Source organism: Thamnophis sirtalis, unplaced genomic scaffold (genome assembly GCF_051295495.1).
Source record: "Thamnophis sirtalis isolate CommonGarterSnake01/CBP01778 unplaced genomic scaffold, rThaSir2_p1.2 scaffold_2, whole genome shotgun sequence".
In the NCBI taxonomy this organism is placed as follows: domain Eukaryota; kingdom Metazoa; phylum Chordata; class Lepidosauria; order Squamata; family Natricidae; genus Thamnophis; species Thamnophis sirtalis.
The window spans coordinates 139407847-139433864 of NW_028261382.1; the positions used below are offsets into that span (position 1 = coordinate 139407847).

Sequence of the window (26018 nt, forward strand, 5' to 3'; positions counted from 1 at the left end):
AGGATACTGTAAAATCTCTATTCCCCTGGAGTGGGAAAGGTTCCTGCAAAATCCCCATTTCCTCCCGATCAGCTGGGACTTAGGAGGCAGAGAATAGATGGGGGTGGAGCCAATCAGAGGTGGTATTTACTGGTTCTCCAAACTACTCAAAATTTCAGTTCTCCAGAACTGGTCAGAACCTGTTGAATACCATGTCTGAGCAATAGACTTTTCCAGTAGGGGCAGTAAGAAGGCAGTAAGAAGTCAGAAGTTGTCATTTAGCACTAGTTAACCCACCTTGATGGGATATGGTGGTTCAGTGGCTAAGACACTGAGCTTGTTGATCAAAAAGGTTGGCAGTTCAGTGGTTTGAATCCCTAGTGCCACATAACGGATTGAGATCCCATTTCTTGTCCCATTTTCTGCCAACCTAGCATTTCGAAAGCATGTGAAAATGCAAGTAGAAAAATAGGAACCACCTTTGGTGAGAAAGTAACAGCGTTCGATTCGCCTTCGGCATTTAGTCATGCTGGCCACATGACCACAGAGACGTATTTGGACAGTGCTGGTTCTTCGGCTTTGAAATGGAGATGAGCGCTGCCCCCTAGAGTCGGGAACAACTAGCACATATGTGCGAGGGAAATATTTACTTTTACAGTAATCCACCTTGAGCGCTATATTTGACAAAGTAAAGTCATTATTTATATAATTTCTATGATATGTGCTCAACAAGACTTACTTGACAATTGAGGATCAAAGAGGAAATCTACTTCCTGCAATTTAGAAACTTTATCTCTGTTAAAGCAGCTTAAAATTGTATTTGCTTTCTGTTGTGTCAGAGTCTGTTGAACTACAATTCCCCTCCCTTTAAAGTACTATTACTGGTCTAGGTATTTTAGAAATCTATTCCTAGGCAACTGAATTATTTTTGATTGCATACAGTTGCATTAATATGAGCTAAATTTTCATTTCCTGCTATTTCTGTACCCTATTAATTTTTAGTGATTTCGGTTTATGTTTTCTAGGTATAAATTATCCTACCCTAAGGTGACCAGATTTTCAGATTGGTAAAGAGGGACACCATTGATCGGGGGTGGGGGGGACTTGATTAAAAGTTTTATATTTTGTCAAAAGGTCACACAAAGCGATTACATTACCCCAGGACACTGAAAGCATCATAAATATGAATCTGTTGCCAAACATCAAAATTTTGATCACGTGACCATGAGGATGCTGCAACGGTCGCTAAGTGTGAAAAATGGCCGCTAAGTATGAAAAATGGTTATCAGTCACTTTTTTCAATGCCATTGTAACTTTGGTCACTAAATGAACTGTTTGAAAGCTAAAGCTAGCTTGCATTATAATGCCTTATGCTAGCTTACATTTTCAAGAGAGAGAAGCTAAACTTCTTATTAGAAATGAGTAGATAGAGTAGAGTAGAGTAGAGTAGAGTAGAGTAGAGTAGAGTAGAGTAGAGTAGAGTAGAGTAGAGTAGAGTAGAATAGTTTATTAGCCAAGTGTGATTGGACACACAAGGAATTTGTCTTCGGTGTACATAAAAAAAAAACACAATACATTCATCAATAATCATAAGCTACAACACTTAGTGATAGTCTCTCTCTCTCTCTCTCTCTCTCTCTCTCTCTCTCTCTCTCTCTCTCTCTCTCACACACACACACACACACACACACACACACACACACACGCACACTCCTCCTCTGGATTCAATGGGACTTTTAGAAAATCCCCCCTCCTGTGTGCACACACTCCCTCTTTCTCTCTCTCTCTCCCCTCCTCTGGATTCAATGGGACTTTTAGAAAATCCTCCCTCCTGTGCTCTCTCTCTCTCTCTCTCTTTCTCTCTCTCTCTCTCTCCCATCCTCTGGATTCAATGGGACTTTTAGAAAATCCCCCCTCCTGTGCACACACTCCCTCTCTCTCTCTCTCTCTCTCTGTCTGTCTCTCTCTCCCCTCCTCTGGATTCAATGGGACTTTTAGAAAATCCCCCCTGTGCACACACTCCCTCTTTCTATCTCTCTCTCTCTCTCCCCTCCTCTGGATTCAATGGAACTTTTAGAAAATCCCCCCTCCTGTTCTCTCTCTCTCTCTCTCTCTCTCTCTCTCTCTCTCTCTCCCCTCCTCTGGATTCAATGGGACTTTTAGAAAATCCCCCCTCCTGTGCACACACTCCCTCTCTCTCTCTCTCTCTCTCTCTCTCTCCCCTCCTCTGGATTCAATGGGATGTTTAGAAACCCCCCCCCTCCTGTGCACACACTCCCTCTTTCTCTCTCTCTTTCTCCCCTCCTCTGGATTCAATGGGGTTTAGAAAATCTCCCCTCGGTGCACTCTCTCTCTCTCTCTCTCTCTCTCTCTCTCTCTCTCTCTCTCTCTCTCTCTCTCTCTCTCTCTCCCTCCCTCTGGATTCAATGGGGTTTAGAAAATCTTCCCTCCGTGCACACACTCCCCCCTCTCTCTCTCCCTCCCTCCCTCTCTCCCTCCTCACCCTCTTCCTCTCTCTTTCCTTAAATTCTGAAGCCTGAAGAGGGAAGTGGCTGAACATAGTAAAGATCCTCAAGGATAAATTCTTCTGCTTTTGATTTGCATTAGTACTACAGCACGTTTCTACTAAGCTCCTGTAAATCTATGCTTTTGATACACATACTGCTACATAGCATTCACTAAAGGATTCTATGTGTTATCATTTTTCCTAGCTGGGTCTTTGGTGCAATAAGTAAAAGAATTTGCAAGCATGTAGGTATGACATATGGCGAGCTCATGTAACTTGAGGCTGCCACTTGTTCCTCTGAAGCCACAGCCATTTCTTCCTCTGAAACCTCTTCTCTTCAAATCAAAGTTCTTTAAACATTATGCCAAGCAAATTGGAGTTCTACAATTCAGATCCTGTTTCAACCATGATAATTGGCAACTTTTTTTTTTACTACAACATGCCGTGCATATTTCATTATCTGGAACGTCATTGGAGGGATCAGGATGGGTCTTCAGCATTTTAAAAACAGGGATGCTGGAGCTAAAAACCTCAGTGTAAAATACTTCTAGGGAGAACTTGAGATTCTGTCCCTTGAGGCAAATTCATAAATTGGGAGTGGTGGTGTCAGCACCTCTCCATTTAATAATTAGGAAAGAAAGATCATGAGACTCCATACGTGGAAAATCAAATGTACTTTTACTAATTAAAAATGGTTAAAGTGCGGTTGCATAGCGAAGTCTGATTAATTAGGCGCGAAAGCAGTTGATATATAGAATAGCCCATTCCACACCCCCTGGCATCATGAGCCTAGTCCAATCATAAGTCCTTCAAGCGTCAGGTGTGAGATAACTTCAAAAGGCATCACGAAGATGGAATGTCGGTGCCGTTAGTCCAGGCGGGAAACTCCCACGCATGCGTAGTCTGACCATCCAGTGAACTCCAGAACAGTCCTCCAGCACATCGAGTAACCCCACCCAAATACCATGCCCTCCCTCCCCGTTTCATGGCAGCTGAAGCAACAGCAAAGCAGAAGCTGACATCCGGCCGTCCCCTGGAAAAAGGCGTTCAGGCCTAAAAAACAAACAAACAAACAAACAAACAGACGAAGAACAAACACAAAAAGAAACAGGGAGGGGGAAAGAGAAAAATTAAGGCTTGTCAGGATAAGCATCATAAAACTTCCGAAGCAGCCGGGGGGCACGAACATGGGACTTGTCAACCCATTCCGCATGAGAGGGAGGAAAATGCTTCCAAGCCACCAAGTATTGGATGCGATTACGCCGCTTGCGGGAATCAAGAATTTGACGAACTTCAAAATGCCGTTCACCATCAATCAGCAAAGGAGCAGGCGGAGGGTCATCAGGTGGACGTAAATGTGAAACACGAACAGGTTTAATGAGGTTAATGTGGAATACCGGGTGAACCCGGTGAAGGTGCTTGGGCAACTGCAAGCAAACAGAGACAGGATTGATGACCTTCACGATGGGGAACGGACCCACATATTTTGGCCCCAACTTTTTGGACTTCTGCATGGTGTGAAGAAACTTCGTGGACAAATAAACCAAGTCACCCTCCCGGTATTCATATGGCTGTGTACGCTTTTTATACGCCTGTTTTTTATGGGCATGATGTGCAGCATCCAGAGTTGCCAGGGTCAAAGGCCAAATACGGCTGAGACGTTCGCTCCAGTCAACGACAGACGGAACTTGCGGCTGGTCACGAGGCAATTCAGGAATAGGAACAAAATCTTGACCATACACCACCCGGAAAGGTGTGAAACCAGTGCTGGAATGGACAGAATTGTTGTAAGCCACCTCAGCATGTGGCAATAAGTCCACCCAATCATCTTGTTGATAATTGATGAAACAACGTAAATATTGTTCAAGAACAGAATTAGTCCTCTCACAAGCGCCATTAGTCTGAGGACGGTAGGCGGAGCTAAGGCCCTGGGCGGAGCCAATACGCTTGAGAAATTCCTTCCAGAACACTGAGGTGAACTGGACACCCCTATCGGAGATGATGCGATCAGGCACCCCATGCAAACGGTAAATGTGGGAAATGAAGAGTTTAGCCAGCGCTTTAGCGGAAGGAATCTTGTGGCAGGGGATGAAATGAACTTGTTTTGAGAACAAATCCGTAACGACCCAAATGACGGTGTGCCCCTGGCTCTCGGGGAGCTCAACAATAAAGTCCATAGAGATCTCCTTCCAAGGGGCAATAGGTCGGGCGACAGACTGAAGCAATCCCTGTGGTTTCCCAGGAGGTCGTTTCGCGCCCGCACAAATGGGGCAACTGGCAACATAAAGTTCAATGTCCTTCTTCAAAGATGGCCACCAAAATTGTCTCTTTACTAAATGTAAAGTTTTTACAAAACCAAAATGACTCGCCAATTTGGAGTCGTGAGCACGTTGGAGGACAACGGGACGAAGGGAGGTGGGGACATACAATTTAGCGCCGATCCATGGCAATTCGTCCCTCATTGTGCACTCATCCTGATGCTTCTGGAACCAGTCATCCTGGGGAAGGGCGAGTTTGAGGTCAGAAAGAAAATCTTGAGGCACGTCCACTTTCGCACGTGCCTGCTGGTGAGTAACCACCGGAGCCGCCAGGCTGGAAGTGGGAACCACCGGTTGCACGATGCTCAGTTTAGAGCAGTTGTATTGAGGGAGTCTGGACAAGGCATCCGCCATGAAATTCTTCCCCCCAGGGATGTACTTGAGCGTGAAATTGAACCGGTTGAAATGTTGGGCCCACCGCATTTGTTTGGGGGAGAGACGGCGCGGCGTTCTCAAAGCCTCCAGATTCTTGTGGTCAGTCCACACCTCGAAAGGGTGCCTGGCGCCTTCCAGAAAATGGCGCCACGTGGTCAGAGCCCACCGTACCGCAAACGCTTCTTTCTCCCAAACTGCCCAACGTCTCTCAGTGTCAGTGAGCTTGCGGGAGGTGTACGCGCAAGGTTGCAGGTTACCTTGGTCGTTAGATTGCAACAAGACGGCCCCAACAGCGACGTCGCTGGCATCAGCTTGGACGACGAAAGGCTTGTCCATGTCGGGATGCTTCAGCACTGGCTCCGCAGCAAAAAGGCGTTTCAGTTTCTTGAAAGCCGCTTGGCAGTCCATGGTCCAGTCAAGAGGCTTGCTAGGCTTAGGTTTAGGACCACCCCTGGATTTCAGCAAATTGGTTATAGGAAGCGCAATTTTGGCAAAAGAAGGAATGAATTGACAGTAGAAATTGGCAAAACCCAAAATTTTTTGCAATTGTCTACGAGTTCTAGGCACGTCCCACTCAGTGACCGCTCTCACCTTTTCAGGGTCCATTTCAATGCCGGCTGGAGAGATGCGATATCCAAGGTAGTCAATCTTAGTTTGGTGAAACTCACACTTGGATAATTTGGCATAAAGTTCAGCAGCTCTGAGTTTTTTCAAAACAGTGCGCACAAGTGCGACATGTTCGTCATAGGAGCGAGTATAGATAAGGATATCGTCCAAATATACGATAACTCCTTTGTAGAGGTGGTCATGCAAGATCTCATTGATTAATTGCATGAAAACTGCAGGGGCCCCCTGCAGGCCAAAAGGCATGACCCGGAACTGGAAGCAACCAAGAGGGCAGTTGAAAGCAGTCTTCCATTCATCTCCCTCCTTTATGCGGACCCTATAATAAGCTTCCCTGAGGTCCAATTTAGTGAAAATGCGGCCCTTCCCCAACTGGGCCAACATGTCTTTCATTAATGGAAGTGGGTATACATTTTGGGCCGATATCCCGTTCAAATTTTTAAAATTAACATATAATCGGAGAGAGCCATATTTCTTTTCACGGAAAAGTACAGGGGCAGCAACCTTGGGACGAGCAGGCTCAATGAATCCCCGTTTCAAATTTTTATCTATGAAATTCCGCATTTCTTCCATCTCCCTGGGTGACATGGAGTATATTTGGGGTTTTGGTAGTTTAACCCCAGGTAGAATGTCAATAGAGCAATCAGTAGGTCTGTGGGGAGGAAGTTTGTTGGAAGACTTCTCACTGAAAACTTCCCTCAGGTCCCAATACACTTTAGGAATCTTTTCCTCTCCTTCAATCCTCTCCTGCCCTCTGGCGGCCACCTCAGCATTGGAATTAACAGGTTTCTCAGGAACGCCCTCCCCTTCCGGAGGCTCTTTCGTGCGAATGCGTAACCAGCCTTCCCTCCAATTTATGCGAGGGTTCCATTTCCGAAGCCAAGGTAGGCCCAAAATGAGTGGCCTATCCATCCCAGGCGCCACAATGAATGAGATTAGTTCTGTGTGGGAACCCATTTTCATTTCCAAGGGCTCAGTAAAGAAACGAGCGCCCCCCCCACGATGGATCCATCTATTTGGCAAAAGACAATGGGGGTTTTTAAAGTACGTAATTTGAGGCCCAATTTTTCCACCATAGCAGGATTGATCATTGACCGGGAACATCCTGAGTCAAGTAAGACGTGAAGGGATTCTGGCTCCCCATCAGGCGGAACTTTTAATTCTATGGGGATTAGCATGGGGCCCTTGTTTGAACTCACCCAGCGAGGCGACGTGTCGTCATCTGAGTCATCAGAAGAGCTGGGGGGGGGGGGCGTCCGCTTCTCCCTCAAAGGCCTGGCTGAAGCGAGGGGGTCTGGAATCCACAGCGAAGGCAGCTTCCTTCTTTCTCTTGTCTGAGGACTTGCCAGATCTCTCCTCCCGTTTGGATGGGGGTTGGGAGGCTGAGGGCAATTTAGCACGGCACTCGGGTGCGCGATGGCCTAATTTTCCGCAACGAAAACACGTTACTGGCCTTGATTTCCCCGAGGAGCCACCCCTCCCCTCGCCCTTTCCTCCGAATGGGGTTTTCCGGCTAGGGGTGGTGGTGGATTTTGTAGCTTTCTCCTTCTTTTTCTGTCTCTCCTCTCTTGCATAACGGAGCCTCGTTAAATCCAGCTCGATGTCAGCAGCGTGCTCAAACCAAACGGTTAAGCGCTTGGGGAGATTGCGGTTGACACATTGCTGATAGATATCTTCATCCAGGCCCAAAGCAAATTTGTTCAAAAGGGCATCTTCACTCCACCCCCTCATGTACTGGGAAAGGCGTTGAAACTCTTGAATATACTGGGACACCGGTCTGTCGTCTTGCTCGAGGGTTATAAATTTTAACTTGCTTCGTTTCTCAGTAAGGGGGTCATCAAAGCGCCTTTTGAAAGCCTCCATAAACCTATTGAAATTCCTCAGGAGGGGGGAAAGCGATTGATGTAAACCAGTACTCCAGTCAGACGCTTATCCGTCTAAAGATAGTAAAATCATCCTTATCTTCATGGTATCTGATTCAAAATCTGGGCCGTAGATCTCCATGTAATTATAAACTTGCATGATAAAAGACCCCAGTTTTGTAGGGCTTCCATCATATCTCACAGGCAGGGGGGGAATTTTAGCCATTCTGCGTCGTCTGGGAGGTGGCCCCCCTAGTCTGGCAAAAGGCCCAGCAGGAGGGTGTGAATCAGCTCGAGGGGGGGGGTGTGAATCAGCACGTGGGTTTTCTCGCTCCTAACCCCTCCTGACCTCTTCATCTTCCCCACATATTTGCCCAAATTACCTTTGTTCCAAGTAATCAGGTTGATCTCCCCCCTGGGGTCTTCTTACGGCTCCCGCCTCCAGCGGTCTTTCCTGGTGTTTCCTTCGGGTAACCCCCGCATCCCAGCCTGGTTCCTCCTCTCTTTGTCCTATCGAGGTGGACCACCGGGGGGGAGGTGGGTCAGCCGGGCTTGATATTTGCAGCTGAGACAAGTCCTCATGAAGCAAGAGTTCGGCGGGGAGTTCTTCCTCCTTTCCTTCTCTGGCTGGCGAAGACATTTGCACCCTCCACGGTAGATGGTGATCTCCTGGAAAGGTGATTTTGAGACTTCGCTACTTGTCAGCACCTCTCCATTTAATAATTAGGAAAGAAAGACCATGAGACTCCATACGTGGAAAATCAAATGTACTTTTACTAATTAAAAATGGTTAAAGTGCGGTTGCATAGCGAAGTCTGATTAATTAGGCGCGAAAGCAGTTGATATATAGAATAGCCCATTCCACACCCCCTGGCATCATAAGCCTAGTCCAATCATAAGTCCTTCAAGTGTCAGGTGTGAGATAACTTCAAAAGGCATCACGAAGATGGAATGTCGGTGCCGTTAGTCCAGGCGGGAAACTCCCACGCATGCGTAGTCTGACCATCCAGTGAACTCCAGAACAGTCCTCCAGCACATCGAGTAACCCCACCCAAATACCATGCCCTCCCTCCCCGTTTCATGGCAGCTGAAGCAACAGCAAAGCAGAAGCTGACAGGTGGGCAGGGAAGAACTTGGCATAGGCTAAAATGTTTACTTGTACTTCCAATGTTCTCTGTTAAACCAGTGTTGGGAAAGAGTTAGGGGAATTTAATTAAGCCTGTTGTAGTAATTAAGGTATTACTACAACAGGTTTTGGGGATACACTTGGAAGAGGGAAACACTCTTAATACCATGGAGATCAGAAGCTCACATAATGGGGCTTCTCAGATTCAAGGGCTGCTAAGCCAAAGGGGGACAAATCCATGCTGAAAAACCCGAGAACCAGTAAAGATTCTAGATCGATGTACTATATAGGAATCGGGGACGCAGCAAAGAGCGCACAGCCCAGATGTTCATTTCCCACCCTGAGTTTGAGACCCGTCGAACTCAGCACGCCTGGCAATTTCTTTTATTTCCTCGGAAACTCTTCCACGTAAACCACCTCATCATGAAATCTTGTTCTCACGACCAGTGTCATTTAGAAAAGGGATTGAAATAGGTTTACTAGGCGGAGTTGGGAGAGCGAAGAACCTGTCAGAAACCATAGGCGGCTCCTGTAAAGCAGCAGTCCCTCCACTCCATCATGTCAGATGGATTACAACTGGGGGGGGGGCAGCAGATCAACCCACCCAAGGGTCCCCTGCCTGGGTAGGTAGATAGGGCTGCACCTGGTTTAACCAGATCGCCCACCTAAAGCGACGAAACTCGCTTTATAAAAAATAAAATAAAACTTGACAAAAGCTGCCAAAATTTGGAACTACCCCGCTCCGGATACCCCGCCCTGGGAAGAGGGAAAAAATGCACAACTATGTACCATCTTGCAAATTCTGACCGGCAACCGCACATTGCAAATTCCCCAAGCGCAAAGTGAATGGTTGGGAAGCGGGGCGCGGGGAGCTTAGAGCAAGAAAGAGTTGGAGAGATCCGTGCTCTTTGCGAGCTTGGAAAGCGGGGGATTACGCCGTCTTGGCCAGCTGATCCCCCCCCCCACCCCACCCCCGTCCTCTTTTTTCCGCCGGAACCCAGGCGGGGGGACTCGGCGGCGACCACCACCTCCATTCCCGCGCCTCAAACCCTCTTCTTCCTCTCCACTCCAAAACTCCTTGGGGCAGATGGCGGAGGAGGGGTGGAGGTAGAAGCGTTCAGTTTTTAAAAAAAGGCTGGGGGAAAAAAAATTTGAATTGAAAACAGTAACGAGAGAGACGAAAATCAGAGTATCCAAAAAACCCCAACCCAACACTTTTTTTGTGTTGTTCTCCGTGCTTCACTCCAGGATCCAGATGAGGAAGGCTGCGGCCGTTCCCAAAACTTCTTTCCTCTCCCTCTTTCTCTCTCTTTCCCCCACAAAAAGCAGGACGTAATAGACTGGTTTTGAGTGCTGATCATTCGGGATCCATTCAGAATCCTCTCGCCGCCAAACTCTTAAAGCTTTATCAACTCTACAACAAACCACTTTTTCTCCCCTCTGCTCCCCTCCTTCGCTTGGTCACTCCCCCAAAGTTGAAACCTGAGTGGGGCAGCAATTCCCCTACGCGCTTCAGACATGTTGCAGAGAAGTGGGGTTCACCTCTTGCTTTCTCCCCGCAACTTTAAAGGAGTGTGCGCGCGCTGTGGGGAAAACGCCTCCGAGCGGCCCCGCAGAAACAACCGTGGGAGAGAAAAAGACATTTTCTTCTCTTTTTTCCCTTTCTTTTCTTTTCCTTTCTTTTCTTTTCTTTCTCCCACAGACACACGCCCCAAATTTTTGCTGATTCTTAACCGCCATTGGGGGGAGTGGAGAAAGTGGAAAAGGCAATATTCTATCCTATCTGGAATAACACGGAATAATTTTGAGGGGGGATTCTCAGTCATCCTGGAGTCTTCCCGCCCGGATGCCCAAAGCCTTCCAGCCCACCCGGGGCGAGTCAGCTGTGGTGCAGCCAGTGGTGGGCAGGAAGGTTTCGGGCAGCTCCTGGACAGTGGGTGTCCAGGCGGGAAGAGCCAGGAGGGGTGGCGGTAGCATCTTCGCTGCGGAGCAGAGGCGCAGCAGGGCCAGCAGCAGGGCAGCCTCCATCGGGCAGCGAGGCGAGCTCCGTACGCGAGGCTGCTCGGCCAGCCCACCCTGCGACTCCTGTTAGTGCTCGGCAGCGCGTACCTGCCACACAGCCTCCAGCTCCGCAGGCCGTCCTCCTGGCGCAAAGCCACTATCCTGCAATTCCTTGGCGGTGGCGGTAGCAGCGGCGGCCGCGAGACCTCCTCCTCCTCAGCCACTGCCATCTTGGCTCCCCCCTCCCTCCGAGCCCCCTCCCTCCGGCTTCCCTCAGGCCCCGCCCTGCTTTTCCCTCGCCCTCGCACAGCGGGTCCTGGCTGCAGTGCCGATGCCCTTTTGTCCACTCACCCATGAAAATCAGGACTTTTTAAAAACGTCGCAGGACGTGGGATAAATTGTGAAAAAGTGTGACTATCCCGCCAAAAGCGGAATGTCTGGTCACCTTATCCTACCCAGTCTTGAGATATATGAAAATGTGTTAAAACATGCTTCATATCTAAGTATAATCTGTATTGTCATTGTACTTAAATAAAATGAAATTGGTTTTAACATCACTCTTGCAAAATTATAGCAGAAATGGAAAAAAAAAAGAAATAGAGAAAAAAACTAGCATGTGCATGGAGTGATTGTGGTTGTATTTAAAAGTCTGACAGCCCAAGGATAGAAACTATCTTTAAATCCATTTGTTCGGCTGGCTATACTTTGATGTCTTCTGCCTGATGGTAGAAGTGCGAAGAGACGCTGACCAGGGTGTGAATGATGACATCCAGTGGTGTCAGAGGGCAACCAATGGTTTCTTGTGCCGAATTGATCACTCTCTGCAGTACCTTCCTGTCCGCAGCTGTTAAACCAGCGTACCATACTGTAATGCACTATGTGAGGACACTTTCTATGGTGGACCAATAGAAAGAGGTCATCAGCTGTTGTTCCACCTCATTTTTTTGCAGAACTCTAAGAAAATGAAGTCTCTGTTGGGCCTTTCAAATCACCAGAGACGTGTTGTTTTTCCAGATGACATCTTGACTAATAAGCACTCCCAAGAATTTAAAAGAGGAAACCCTCCCCACAACCCCCCCTTGATATACAATGGGGAAGGCTCCTCTTTGTGCTTCCAGAAATCTAGCACCATCTCCTTTGTCTTACTAGTATCTAGTTGTAAGTTGTTTCTTGAGCACCTTAATTAATATAAGTTATTAATTAAATCATTGAAGAGCACAGGATTCCCAACTGAATATTTTGTGATCTCTGTATTTGATGAATGATGATCACTCTTTCAGAATAATTTTCAAGTCAGCAGTGCACTCAATCAATCATCATGTAACCTGTTCACTAATATCCTGCTGCACAGAATAAAATACTCTGTCAACGTCTTTGTAAAGAAAGCAAGAGATATCATACTAACTTTACAAAATTCCTAAGATCTACTAAGGAAGCTATCTAAAAATATTAGATAAGGTAAGACAGGTTTCTAGTAATTGTTTTCAAAGTGTTTAATGATAAGTTCTTTTATGATAACAGTCTTGCCCTGACATTCTGTTTTTAAAAAGTGCCTGATGGAACGCATGCACTACACACACACACATATTAACTACATATGCACATATCTTATCCACAAGATTGTTGATGTTATATCACTATTTATCTTTGGGGTGTGCATCAAAGCGTTGCCAAAGAGCATGCAATATGCTTCCTGGGATTTTTTGGTGTTTGTCCCGTAAATCTTCTATTGCCTTTTGAGTCTGTTGGAGCAGTGGAGTGGCATGGAACAGTGGAGTGGGATGGAATGGGAGAAAAAAAAGGAAAAAAAGAGATTTAATTTAGATTTATGGTTCAGGAACTATTGAGAGAACATTCTGGAACTAAATATACAATATATGGACTCTTTAATAGAACACACCACATATTTAAGCACATATATAAAATTCTAACTTGCTCTTCATCACAGTCTTTAACATACATTTGGAAACCAATGTTATCTTTGATTTTATCTTATGGCAAAGATTTTTTTCTCTCTTCCTGCTCATGCTACACCATTCACATAAATCACATTTTCCTATAAATCTGAAAATATATGATATGCAAATATCTGTCTCTTTTTGTATACTGTAACAAGAGTAAATTCATGTGGGCGAGAATAAGACCCTGGTAAACCGAGTTGAACATTTGCAGCAATGTCTATAAAAAAGAATATTCCTCCTTTGCATGTAAAAACACAAACCTTCATCCCTTTCTCCTTCTTAGAAATGCCCTTGCAGAAGAGTTGGAATTGTGCCGTGTGGCTGGAGATGGTGTTCAAGCCTTCTTCTACATCCTCTTGTTCTGACCTAGGCTAGACGGTTTGCTGCACCCAGTTGTATAATTAAAAAGCAGAATGCATGCTGATGCCTCTTATTTAATTTGTTCCTAACAGTGGTTTGCTGAATAAACCATAATTGGATAAATTTTAAATATAAACTTATTGGGTAAGAAGAGGTTGAACCCTCCATGATGAAGCTTTAGTGTGACATACAGTATATTTGATGGATATTTTCATTTATACATGCTGTTAATCATGTATTCTATTAATAGAATAGAAATACGCTTACCTGTTCAGCTAATTTTTCAGGAGTTATATCTGGATCATATGGAATTGGTTTTCCAATATGGGTTATAAGTTTAACTGGAAACATTCCATACAATGGAAAGATGAACCATCGGTTTCTCTCATAAAACCATCTCATTGGTCCTGGGTACAAATTTTAGAAAATATGATATGTATATTAGTAGATTGCCAAGAGTTTCATATTTGACTTTGTTGGGAGCCTATATTTAAATGCAATAATTAATGCCAGCAATGAAATCAACTAATGGAAAGCTTTTGCAGTGTGTAGAAACAAGAAAATAAGCCATCATGTTTGGAACCTTACAGTTTGCAAAATACAATTTAGATTAAAAAGTTATGAAAAAATTAGAGTTAGGAGAATCCTGACATATAAATAGATACACAAATACAAGTAGACAGATAAACAGACAATACATGCAGTCTTTCCAGGATAATTACCAATTAATTTACAGAATATGGATAACTTTGCTGAATATCCATAACTTCTGGGTCATCCGTATGTCTTGTAATCCCATGACATCACGTCAGTTATGGGAAATGTATTAAATCAGTTTTTTCCACCAAAGCTCTGGAGTTCTGGAGTATGTACATATGTATGTATATGTATACAGTATATGTGTTTGTATATCTGTAGATTTGTAATCTATATCTAGAGATAGATAGATAAATAGATAGATAGAAAATAGAGAGATAAGAAAGATAGATGAAAGACAGACAGATAGATAGAAACACATACCTACCTACCTACCTACCTACCGGCCGGCCGGCCGGCCGGCCGACAGGCAGACAGGCAGACAGACAGACAGACAGACAGACAGGGAGACAGATAGATATCTGAAGAGAGAGCATATACAGTCTTTTCACATTAAATAAAATAAAAATAATCCCAAATTAATCTACCCCAAATATATTTTTAGTTTACTTAGAACCCAGATTTAGCTATTTTTCATTCAAATTAAACATAAGCAAAGATGCAGATGTACAAATTTATAGTCTTAAATAAATAACATTTTCAAGAATACATAAAGTTTTACTTACTTATGTTTGCATATGCCATATATCCTTCTCTAGTATTTTGTGTAAATAAAGGAATGATTGGCTAGAAGAAATAAAAGAAACAAATAATGAGCTTCTTTTAGTTATAATATGTGAAAGGAATAAAATGTATTGGTTGGACATAAAATACATCAATTAAAAAGTTATTTTAACTAATATGAACAATATAGTGTATAAGATCATTGTATTTTTATGACATCCCTTTTCAGCAGGGCATTGTTGAACTAAATGTAGTTTGGTTTGTCATTGTACTAAATGTAGTTCAGGTACTGACATGCTGAATGTTTTTTCTTAATGCTGATATTTCATGCTCATACATCCAAAAGATCCTGATTTTTAAACTAATATTAAACTTCAGTTTTATTTTTCACATAACCAACTAATATGCAAAGGGAAGACAAAGGCAAGAGTTGAATGAAAATATTATGATTCTTTTTTTATTGAGCGTTTATTACATTGTCCTATAACTTTGTCCATCTTTCTTACAAATAAATTTACTCCTTCAGATCAGTTATTGGCATCTAGCATATTCAGGCAAATGCTGACACAGGCACCACGGGTGAGTCTTTCGCTGGCTACTTCAGCTGACTGCAGTTCAGCAGTTCGGCTGTTCAAATCTCACCGGCTCAAGGTTGACTCAGCCTTCCATCCTTCCGAGGTGGGTAAAATGAGGACCCGGATTGTTGTTGGGGGCAATATGCTGACTCTGTAAACCTCTTAGAGAGGGCTGAAAGCCCTATGAAGCGGTATATAAATCTAACTATTGCTAACTATTGTTTTCAGGGCAGCCCAGTGGGCCAGGCCTAAGCAGGCTGGTTACAGCCTCCAGGCCTTGAGTTTGACCACACTGACGTAGACCTTTGGGGGAAGGTAGAAACCTTCCAGAACCTTCCAATTCAGAGGCAGAAATGTTCCAATGGGGTGAAAATGAACTAAAATTTCAATTTATTTTTTGCATTGCAGGCGCATTATGGCTGAAAAGGTAACTGGATATAAGATCTGGACAGCCAAAACTCTGTCTGGAATCGAGATCTGGAGTTTGCCCAAATCTACGCCATAAAGCACATTAAGCCTTTAAGGTCTTCAAGGTCCTCTTCTTTTTAATACTTTGGGAGTTTTACTGTTTATTGTTTCTTTAAGATTGAAAATCATTCAGCACTTCAAGTTTACCATTTGCTGAATTAGTTAATCTTTAATACATTTAAAAAGAAAAACATATTTTTTCCAGCTTGCTGAGATCTTTATTTGTTTGCATCCCTCCCCAAATATACAACAAAGATGTGATTTTTAAAGTCATTTTTTGAAAGTTTTTTAAAATGTTAAGACTTTGTAAAATTGATTTAAAGAAAGAAATTGAAATTAATTATACCTTCCAGTGTGGAAAAAAGCGTACTATTTACATATCTATAGTGATTCTGTCATCCAGGTCATCATTGCCCAAATGTTTGAAAACATTTTGCTTCTCATCCAAGAAGTTTCTTGGATGAAAAATAAAACATCTTCAAAGAAAATCCAGAAGTCCAGTTGCCTCTTGAAAAAGTGTCATGTTTAGCATAATAAATTGATGAAAATAAAAAAAGTGATTTGAATTATGTGAACTGAAAGAAATAAGATTTTTCTTTTCCTGGTCTGGAAAATCTGATTTGTGGTTGTATGCACCCTCCTGTGCATTAGCAAATAGCTTAAAAATAAATAGATAATATTTGCAAATGCATATTTCTCTTAAAAGACCACTAGGAAAAAATATGAAGACAAATGGCTTACCACTTTGGCATCTATAGCTATTTGAGCAAATCCTTTACGTTTTCCCCATATTACTTTATACTGGTTATTTCCATAGTTCTGCTCTCGTAGTCCTCCTGGTGCAATTCCAAGTAAGTGCCCTTGTTTCAGAACATTTATGCACCTTTCTCTTGTAGAACAATCACAGCGATGAATGTCAATGAATCGTTTTAGTCCTGCAAAAACAGACCTAAGGAATCATTCTGTTCTTGCTTGTAAAATAAAACAGAATACATGTATTTCCATAATAACATAACTCCAAATAAGACCTTGGAAAGGAAAACTGGACTAGTGAATCAATTTTATTAACTCCCCCCCCAAACCCACCCGCCTAAACATAGTATTTTTTTTTACCTGGTAAACTCAAGAGCAAATCATCTATCACAGAATAGCAGAATCTCCCAGTGAGTCTATACAACCTTATTGCAAAACAGTGATAGTCAATTGGATAGCTTCCATGATAATAGACAAGAAGCGCTGGTCCTTGGGGTAAATTTTCTAATCCAGAAATCTCATAACCTATTATTGGGAGAACAATGAAATGGCTTCAACTTTTTTGTCACAAGAGTTTCCTATATAAGATCACATAAAAATATGGCATATTTTTCTTATCAAGCTAAATATTTTAAATCAAATGTGCTTTTTGGAACCATCACATTGAATCCTAAAAAAAGAAAAAAGACTCTTCTGAGAAATCAATGTTATTGCTTTTGTGATCCTGCACATCTGGCCTAGTTTCCTATAAGTTATTTAGATTCGTGTTAGTTAATGGCATCAAACCTTTCCTACAAATATTTATGTCTTTGAAAATTTTGTCCATTTTAAAAAACTCATTTTTAAAAATACAGTTTTGGTATTCTGTTGATACTTTCCAAAATTCTTAGAAACATATAGAATGTATGGGCTTTAGATGGCTTCTTCCAGCTTTATCCAAAGGTATATTTAATGGTAATGTTTAATAGCTTAACTACAATTTTGAAAAAACAAGTTTAAATTAAAACAGCTCATTTGGAGTTTAATATTAAGGCACAGGAAAAATTGTACATGGTAGAGGCAAGGATTAGAAGAAATATTCCTGATTTAATTTGTTTACTGTCAGACCTCTAGGTATTGTACTTTGCATATGAAATAAAATTCCAATTATTTTAATTGTCAAAAAGACTAGAATTACAGATTACTAGGTTGGATGGCCAGACCCAAACCAGGAGAAATTATGTCTTAATGTAAAATGTAAAGCCAATGTGTTTCTAAGCAACTGAAACCTTAGCACAAAATATATTATAGGTCTTCTTGTGATTATAATAGGAGAAGCCATATGATCGCTTCACCCAATGACTCAATGTTTTCCAAATTGCAGTCACTAAATAGAGCACTGGGGAGAAGGCCAGGGCTTTTTTGGGTTGCTCTGCCGGTGATGATTGGCACATGCCTCCCTTACACATGGGAGACCCAGGCGCTATTCCCTGTCCCATCAGGGAAAACATTTGCTAGTGTTTTTACTAGATATAAGGTCTTGCTCCTCCAATGTACTGAACAATTTCCTCTCTGTTTTTTTTTTAACTTTTCCTAAGATGATTATATACTGGTTTTTATTTTTATAATTCTGAATTTTTAGGAATATAATGATATGAAGATATACATATATCTGGCTTATCAGATGTGAACAGGAAGACACTGCAGAGAGTGATCAATTTGGCATAAGAAACCATTGGTTGCCCTCTGGATGACATCGCCAGGTCTCGCTACTTTAGCAGACTAAGGAAGATACTCAGAGCTGATACACATACTGGTCAGTGTCTCTTTGCACTTCTACTATTGGGCAGAGGACATCAAAGTATAGCCAGCCAAACAAATAGGTTTAAGTATAGTTTCTATCCTTAGACTGTCAGACTTTTAAATGCAACCACAATCACTCCATGCACATGTGGAAACGTACGAGTAGTTTTTTTCTTTTTATTTCTTTTTTAGTTTCCACTATAATTTTGCACCAGTGAGTCTAAAACCAATTTCACTATATTTATTTTGTACAATAACAATACAGACTATACTACTATACCTAAATATTTCTGGTATTTTATGGTTAGTTTTACAGTATACATAGGGTTGATCTTATTATTATTTTAAAATTATGTATGTATGAGACTAAAGATGAAACAAGCACATAAGCAGTGTAGACAAAAAGCCAGAAATTAGGCCTTCTAGATTATGGAACCATAGAATCATAGAGATGGAAGAGACTTTGGAGGTCTTCTACTCTAACCCATGGCCAAAGCACGAAATGCATAATATCTCAGTCAAATGGTTGACCTTTTTATTTTTGAAAACCTCCAGGAAATATATACGAAGGACCTAAGTCTGTAAGGAAACAAATCAAAAATGTCACCCAAACTAGACTAAAGAAATTGAGCCTGAGCACATGGAAAACCCTTCCCAAAGTTCCACCAACAGACTTGAAACTGATCACGGCAAGTCCTACGAATCAACAAACTGAATTCTTTGGTGGATAAAAGGGATTCTAAGGCCTGTTCATTTTGAGTTAACTTTCGATATATAATTGGTGGCTTCCATCCTTCTGACTAATACGTGGCAGCCTAGCTGAGAAGGATGTGACAAATATGGATAAGTGTCTGTGTGCAAGTGAGAAAATGAAAATGTACATTGCAAAACCAGTAAAGTTTTTCACTTACTTTAAATTCTTCAGGCCTCCACAAATTCCAAAGAACCAGTTGTAACTCAGTATTCAGTTAAAAATAATTGGATCATGGCTGTTGACCTGGGCTGCGATTGTGTGTGTGTGTGTGTGTGTGTGTGTGTGTGTTTGTGAGCAGTGACATGCAGTCAGGGGAGGCAGGGGAGGCAGAGCCTCACCACTGTCATCATGAAAAGAAAAAAAATGTAAAAGGAAAAGGCAAGAGCTGTAGTCAGGATAAGCTAGTTGCTGCCAGAGTCACCATGGATGGCTCTGCTTAGTGCTTAACTGTTTAAAAAAGCCTCTAAAAAGTGGCTTCTACAGGAGGAGGCAGGAGAACCACGTGCCTCATTTTAATCTGACTTTATGATCACTTGAGCAACCCTTAGGCAAGGGTTAAAAGCTGAAAAATTCCTTATGTAGATGAGTCACGTAGTTCTCTTGCCTCCTCCTGTAGAGGGAGTTTTTTTAGAGGCTTTTTTAAATAGTTAAGCAGAGTCATCCATTGGGCACTCTGGCGGCAACTAGCCCAGCCTGACCTCAGCAGCTCTTGCCTTTTTCCTTTTACATTTTTACATTTTTATGATGGCAGGCAAGAGCAGAGTTGAAATCCTCTGTGAAACAGCTTGAAAAGGTATGTGGGTCGAAGGGACTTTGCAAGTTTGTATGTGTGTTTGTGTTTGAGAGTGAAGAGAGGGAAGGGGTTAGGAGAGGCAAGGAGGGCAGCCTGCGAGCTTTCTTTCTCTGTGTCTGCGGCAGCCTGCCAGCTGCTCTTTTGCCTGCCTCTGCTAGTGGGCTGTCGCTTTCTTTTGCCCAGAGGCAGGTAGCTCAGGCAGGCTGGCGGGCTTCTGCTTTTGCCCAGAGGCGGGCAGCTCAGGCGGGCTGCCAGGCTGCCATTTTCTTTCTCTTGCCCCTTTCTCTCTTTTGCAGCAGCCGTGGACATAGAGGGGGGCAAAATAAAGTGAGCTTGTGGACTGCTGCTTTCTTTTGCCCAGAGGCGGGTAGCTCAGGCAGGCTGGCGGGCTTCTGCTTTTGCCCAGAGGCGGGCAGCTCAGGCGGGCTGCCGGGCTGCCGTTTTCTTTCTTTTGCCCCTTTCTCTCTTTTGCAGCAGCCGTGGACATAGAGGGGGGCAAAATAAAGCGATCTTGTGGACTGCTGCTTTCTTTTGCCCAGAGGCTGGCAGCTCAGTTGGGCTGCTCCCTTTGGGCAAAAGAAAGAAAGTGGCAGCCTGCCAGCTCACTTTCTTTTGCCGGCCTGTATGTCCACTGCTGCTGTGGACACAGAGGCGGGCAAAAGAAAGCGAGCTGGTGGGCTGCGGCTTTCTTTCTTTTGCCGCTTTCTTTCTTTTGCAGCAGCCGCGGACATAGAGGCCAGCAAAAGAAAGTGAGCTGGCAGGCTGCCGCTTTCTTTTACCCACCACAGGTGTGGGCAGCTCAGGCGGGGTGGCAGGCTGCCGCTTTCTTTTGCCCACCTCTATGTCCGCGGCAGCCGCAGAAACAGTGGCCATCAAAAGCAAGCAAGCTGGTGGGCTGTCAGAGCTCAGGCGGGCGAAAGAAAGAAACCACTTTAGACAGTGGGATGTTGGGGGGGGGGAGACTGCCTCACCAGCCATAAACCTCACAGCACATCACTGTGTGTGAATGACCATAAGCAAACTTGATATTGTGTGTAATACCTGCAATTAGTTTCTTAAATTGAGGTTAAGGCAGCTCCTGCATTCAGTTCTGCAACCTCAAAGATTAAGGGAGTTTGTTGACTAATTGTAGAAGCATTTTTTAATAAGTGAATTCTATATAAATTGGCAGTATGCAGCCTCAGTTTCCCCTTTATTTTCTACTACATTCTGATGAGGTTTCAAGATGCAAATGACTGCAGTTAAGGGTTGGCCCCAAGAATTATGTCTATGAGTGAAAATAAATTCCTTATCTCTGCCTTAAAGAATTAATGAAGAACATCCTACTTACCATGCAATATCTTTCCAAACAAGTCTGTTATCCATGCGTAAATTTCCTTTGGCATATCCCATTGTTTGCTATTGCCATCTTCTGGAAAATTACCAATTTTTTCTAACACATAATATACTAGACTAGTGGTATAGAAGAGTGAAAATGCAAATATAAGTGGATAATATAATATTATCAATATTACTAACACTGTTATGGGATATACTATAAAGCCTGCACATTCTTCCAAAATGTAAGTTGGCCAGATGAAATATTCTTTTCCAGGGGTATAGTAAATATTTTCTGCAGTCATGTTTAAACTCAGACTACAGGAATAAAAGTCCAAAAATGTTTTCTTCCTGAAAAAAACCATACAAACATTCTTTAATATAATTACTATTTGCAATCTTGAGCTTTCGGATAAGAGCAGAATATCAGAATAGCACTGAATACATTGTAATGACGCTTTCATATAGCCTAATGGAGAAGATTGGGCTGAGATGATAAAATAAATCAAATCTTAGTACAATCAATCAAACTATTGGTACTTTTAATGAAATATTACTAGTATAATTAGAGGCTGACACTAAACTTGTTTTTTTAACCAACCAAGAAAGAAAAGGTTTGACCAGCCAAAGGTGTCTATTCAGAAGGGAGTCCTTGATTTTTGAAACAACTTGTGGGTTTTTGTGCATACAAGACAAATCTTGAAATCCTCTGTTAAAAATCTGTCATAGAAACTCTTTCTTCCTGACTGATGTCCATTCTGTCCCTGAGCTTCTACCTCCTCCTTTATTTTTATTAGAAAGGGATCAATTGTAGACTTCTTGCAAGAAACCCACCTTCTGTTCCCTTCTGCTAGAACCTGTTTCATTATGACAGGCATCTCCAAGGCAGAATGCGATTAAAACAGGGATGGTAGTTCTGTCTGAGGACACTAAACTTCAGTAGGCAAGTTAGCTTCAATTAATAGAAACAAACACTAAAATAGGTTTGTGTCTGAGGACATTAATCTTCAGTTGGCAAGTTAGCTTCAAAAGTTTCATCACCATAAATTCCAAAATCCGACTCTTGTAGTTCTACTGCAGCTAAAATATCAGTGATGTTGCACAGCAAAGCAGTTTCCCAGAGCTTATAAAAACATTGTGCTACTCTAACATAGCAAGTGTTTTACTCCCATTTAATATAACAGTTTTAAAAAAAAACATTGGTTATAAATCTAAACATTCTATAGCTGCTGAGTATATTGAGTTCGAGGGGAAAAAATGATGTGCACGGATTCAGCAGAACAGATGCCAAAGCAGCTGTATAAGTATGGAAAAAGGCACCCACTCCCTTAACTGTTCAGTAAGAAATGCTTCATTTAAGGATTTCCTTATACCACTATACAGTAATGCAGAACAGGGTGAAGAAATATCTTGCCTCGCAATCTATCAATCTTTCACAATCTATTATTAAGAAAATGCTCTGATTTACTGACAGAATGAGTAATAAATTCATTATTCAGAATTATAAATATAATTTTTCTAAAAAATATTAATAATGAATAAATATTTCCTGTCTTTGTTTTCTGTGAGCTAACCTGCTCAAAGAACTTCTAGCAGAATGAGACAGATAGAAGCAATAGCATAACACTATTCCATGCACACTCTGATAGCTGGTATCACTATTAGCCTTTCTTCTTGACTTTGTTCATAGATGAAATAATATAACAGTAATATTTCAGATTCTACAGATATTTGAAAAGCTACCTCAGAATGGCCACAAAGTCTTGTAATAATATTCAGCGTTTTGCAAAATGATTCTAAGACTCTTCATCCGACCCACCCCCAAGTCATTTAGAACAGGTGATAATAATAGTTAATTCAACTGAATTTCCTTCAGAATGAAACAGTAATTTATACATTAACAACCTCTCACTATCCAACTTTTCTGCAATAGAAATATCCTACTGAGGTCAATGTCAAAACATTAAAAGAAAAGTTGTAAATTTATGAACAATCAGAGCATTATTGATTAAAAACAGAAGGGACCCACTGGTATTGAAAAAAAGAGATGAATTTCACCTGCATACACAATCATTACCCCCTTCAAACAGCTTGCTTGGAAGATCAATTTTACGCTGATGAAATATGGTTTTAAATGATTGAATTAATGAATAAATTCTCCTCCCTCAGAGGGTGGAGTGACAACAAACTCAATTCATCTACCTAGAATTAACCATTCTTTTAGCCAATGTCAACATTGATCTTTAAGTGAAGAACAAGTAGCTTATGAAATGAGAATTAAGTCTGCTCTAACTGTTCTCATGGTGCCTTGTGCTTAATCAACCTTAGATGACTCCTGGTTTGTTATTCTGCTGAGTTGACATTCCACTTGGTTCAGCAGAGGCAGATTTATCTGAGTCTGAATCCTGGACCATGAGACCCTTTGGGAGCTGTGATCTGATGTAATCTCAAGCAGGAAGGCATTTTGTGGGAATATCAGTTTTTGATATTACACAAAGGAAACTGCTTTGGTCGCGCTGATCGATGATCTCTGGAGAGCCAGGGACAGGGGCCATGCCTCCGTCCTAGGTCTCCTTGACCTCTCAGTGGCCTTCGATACCATCGACCATGGTATCTTTCTGCAGCGTTGGCGGGAGGTGGGAGTGGGAGGCACTGTTCTTCGGTGGTTCTCCTCCTACCTCTCGGACAGGTCGCAGTCGGTGTTGGTTGGAGGACAGAGGTCGACCCCTAGGCCCCTTAAGTATGGGGTGCCACAGGGTTCGGTCCTGTCCCCCCTCCTGTTTAACATCTACATGAAGCTGTGATCTGATGTAATCTCATGCAGGAAGGCATTTTGTGGGAATATCAGTTTTTGATATTACACAAAGGAAACTGCTTTGGTCGCGCTGATCGATGATCTCTGGAGAGCCAGGGACAGGGGCCATGCCTCCGTCCTAGGTCTCCTTGACCTCTCAGTGGCCTTCGATACCATCGACCATGGTATCTTTCTGCAGCGTTGGCGGGAGGTGGGAGTGGGAGGCACTGTTCTTCGGTGGTTCTCCTCCTACCTCTCGGACAGGTCGCAGTCGGTGTTGGTTGGAGGACAGAGGTCGACCCCTAGGCCCCTTAAGTATGGGGTGCCACAGGGTTCGGTCCTGTCCCCCCTCCTGTTTAACATCTACATGAAGCTGTGATCTGATGTAATCTCATGCAGGAAGGCATTTTGTGGGAATATCAGTTTTTGATATTACACAAAGGAATATCATTTATTGGGATGATTATTTTCTGTTGTGACATCTATCCTTTGGAATGTCTTCCTGAAGGCTGAAACAAACTTTTCCAGCCCTGCACATGAGAAAACATGTCTAGTGCCTGTCGTTCAATGATGGTTGCATCAGTGTTCTTTTTATACATCTGCAAACTTTAACATTTTCCACTTGAATGTGCCTCACCTTCCCCTGTTTCTCAGCAGGAAGTCAGAACCAATCAGCATGAGGGAATGCTCTTCTGCACAACATGCAATTTGGATTTGGGAGATATTTATTTGCATTAATCTATCTGCAGCTCTTTTCAACTTCCAACTTTGTGGCGATAGTTGCACAACTGGTAGGTGCGCAACTCTCTATCATCCTAGAGTCAGATTGGTTCCAATTTTGTGACCTACCAGAAGACATGCTTTTTTCCATTTAGCCTGGGATTTGGGAATGTGTATATGGGCACCTGAAAAGTGGCTGCATTGGTAGGGAAATTGATTACACCATACCAAAGATTATGAGAATTAAAAAAAATATTTTAAAATAATTTTTGTCATAATGTATTTGGTCATTGCTGTTATATTTTTCTATGCCAGTGAAGTCACATGAGTAAGATGGGCATCTGAATAAATTTAGGAAATCAACAATTAAATAAATAAGGAACAAGAAAAAGAACATTTGTAGCATAGAATAAGAGCAATCTCCATTGATGCCCTTTTATCCATAGAAGGAGAAATCTGGAAACTTTCTGAAAACTGTCTCCAGCTTTTCCCTTGTATGGATAAGAAGGCATCAGTGGAAACTGTTAGGTAAGCTGGGAGAGTGAGTACGTTCAGCGAAGCATTGTGAGAGTTGTGTTGGAGAACACACAAACCAGCATACAGAGACACTGCAGTTTAAATAGGCTTTTACTTTTGTGGAAATAGAGGTATCAGAGTCCATCAACAGTCCAAGTCATAGACGAATAAGACAGTCAGTCATCAACATCTTTCAGTTAAGGGATAATCCAAATAACATAGTCCAGTAACATATAATCAGTCCGGTACACAGAGTTGCTAACTGTTGCAAAACTTACAATAGCTCAGGGCACTCAGATCAGATCAGCCCAGTATCTAACAAACAGAGAGAGAGGTAACAGGCATTCTGGCTCCGTCTTACGGCCAATTGAGGAAAACAGTAACCAATCACATTTTTAAATTTTTTTTTATTTTAAACACATAAACACATAAACAAAAACAAACACATGACTTAAAATAACATAGGAACAAGAAGTTCCATCATATATCATACAGCAGTTCCGTATCGGTTTCTTTACAGTTAGTGTTTTCCCTTCTATACATTTCTATCTTGCATTCTTGTTCTCCTTATTCATTATCCATTTTTATGTACGATTCTATATTTATTTATACTTAGCTATTTATAACAAAATATTGTTTACCTATATTGTGTTTTATATTCTTACTGTCATTTATTCTCTTACATAAATTATAGGCATACATTCACATAGTTATTCTTTTTCTTTGCCATTCTTATACTTTTGTTATTCCATTTAAAAGGTTATAATATACAGTTTGAGTTGTTTCGTTTACCATCCCTAGCGCCTATTTACCATCCCTAGCACTTTATTTTCCCTTTCTTTTCTCCCTCCCTTCCTTCTCTACTTCCTTCCTTCCTCCTCTCCTTCCCCTTCTTTCTTCCCTTACCTCTCCCCTACTCCTACTCTCTCTCTTCCCCTTCCTGCCCTCTCTCCTTCTCTTTCTCTCCTTTCCACCCTCCTCTCCTTCTCTTTCTCTCCCTTCCACCCACCTCTCCTTACCTCTTTCTTATTCCCTTACCTCTCCTCCACTCTTCCTCTTCCTTTCCTACTATCTCTCCTTCTCTTTCTCTCCCTTCCACCCTCTTCTCCTTTCC

General features: G+C 42.3%; 1 protein-coding gene across 1 annotated transcript; it reads right to left on the reverse strand.

Annotated features, from left to right (window-relative positions):
- Positions 1-12291: 12291 nt before the first annotated feature.
- On the reverse strand, positions 12292-21221 carry LOC148049201 (DGAT1/2-independent enzyme synthesizing storage lipids-like). Its single transcript, XM_087703859.1, has 6 exons — positions 20888-21221; positions 16589-16753; positions 16217-16410; positions 14435-14495; positions 13380-13519; positions 12292-12533 (listed from the first exon to the last, which is right to left on the reverse strand). Exons 1-6 carry the CDS (start codon positions 21177-21179, stop codon positions 12429-12431), a joined length of 957 nt encoding a protein of 318 aa, XP_087559985.1. The 5' UTR covers positions 21180-21221; the 3' UTR covers positions 12292-12428.
- Positions 21222-26018: the final 4797 nt, after the last annotated feature.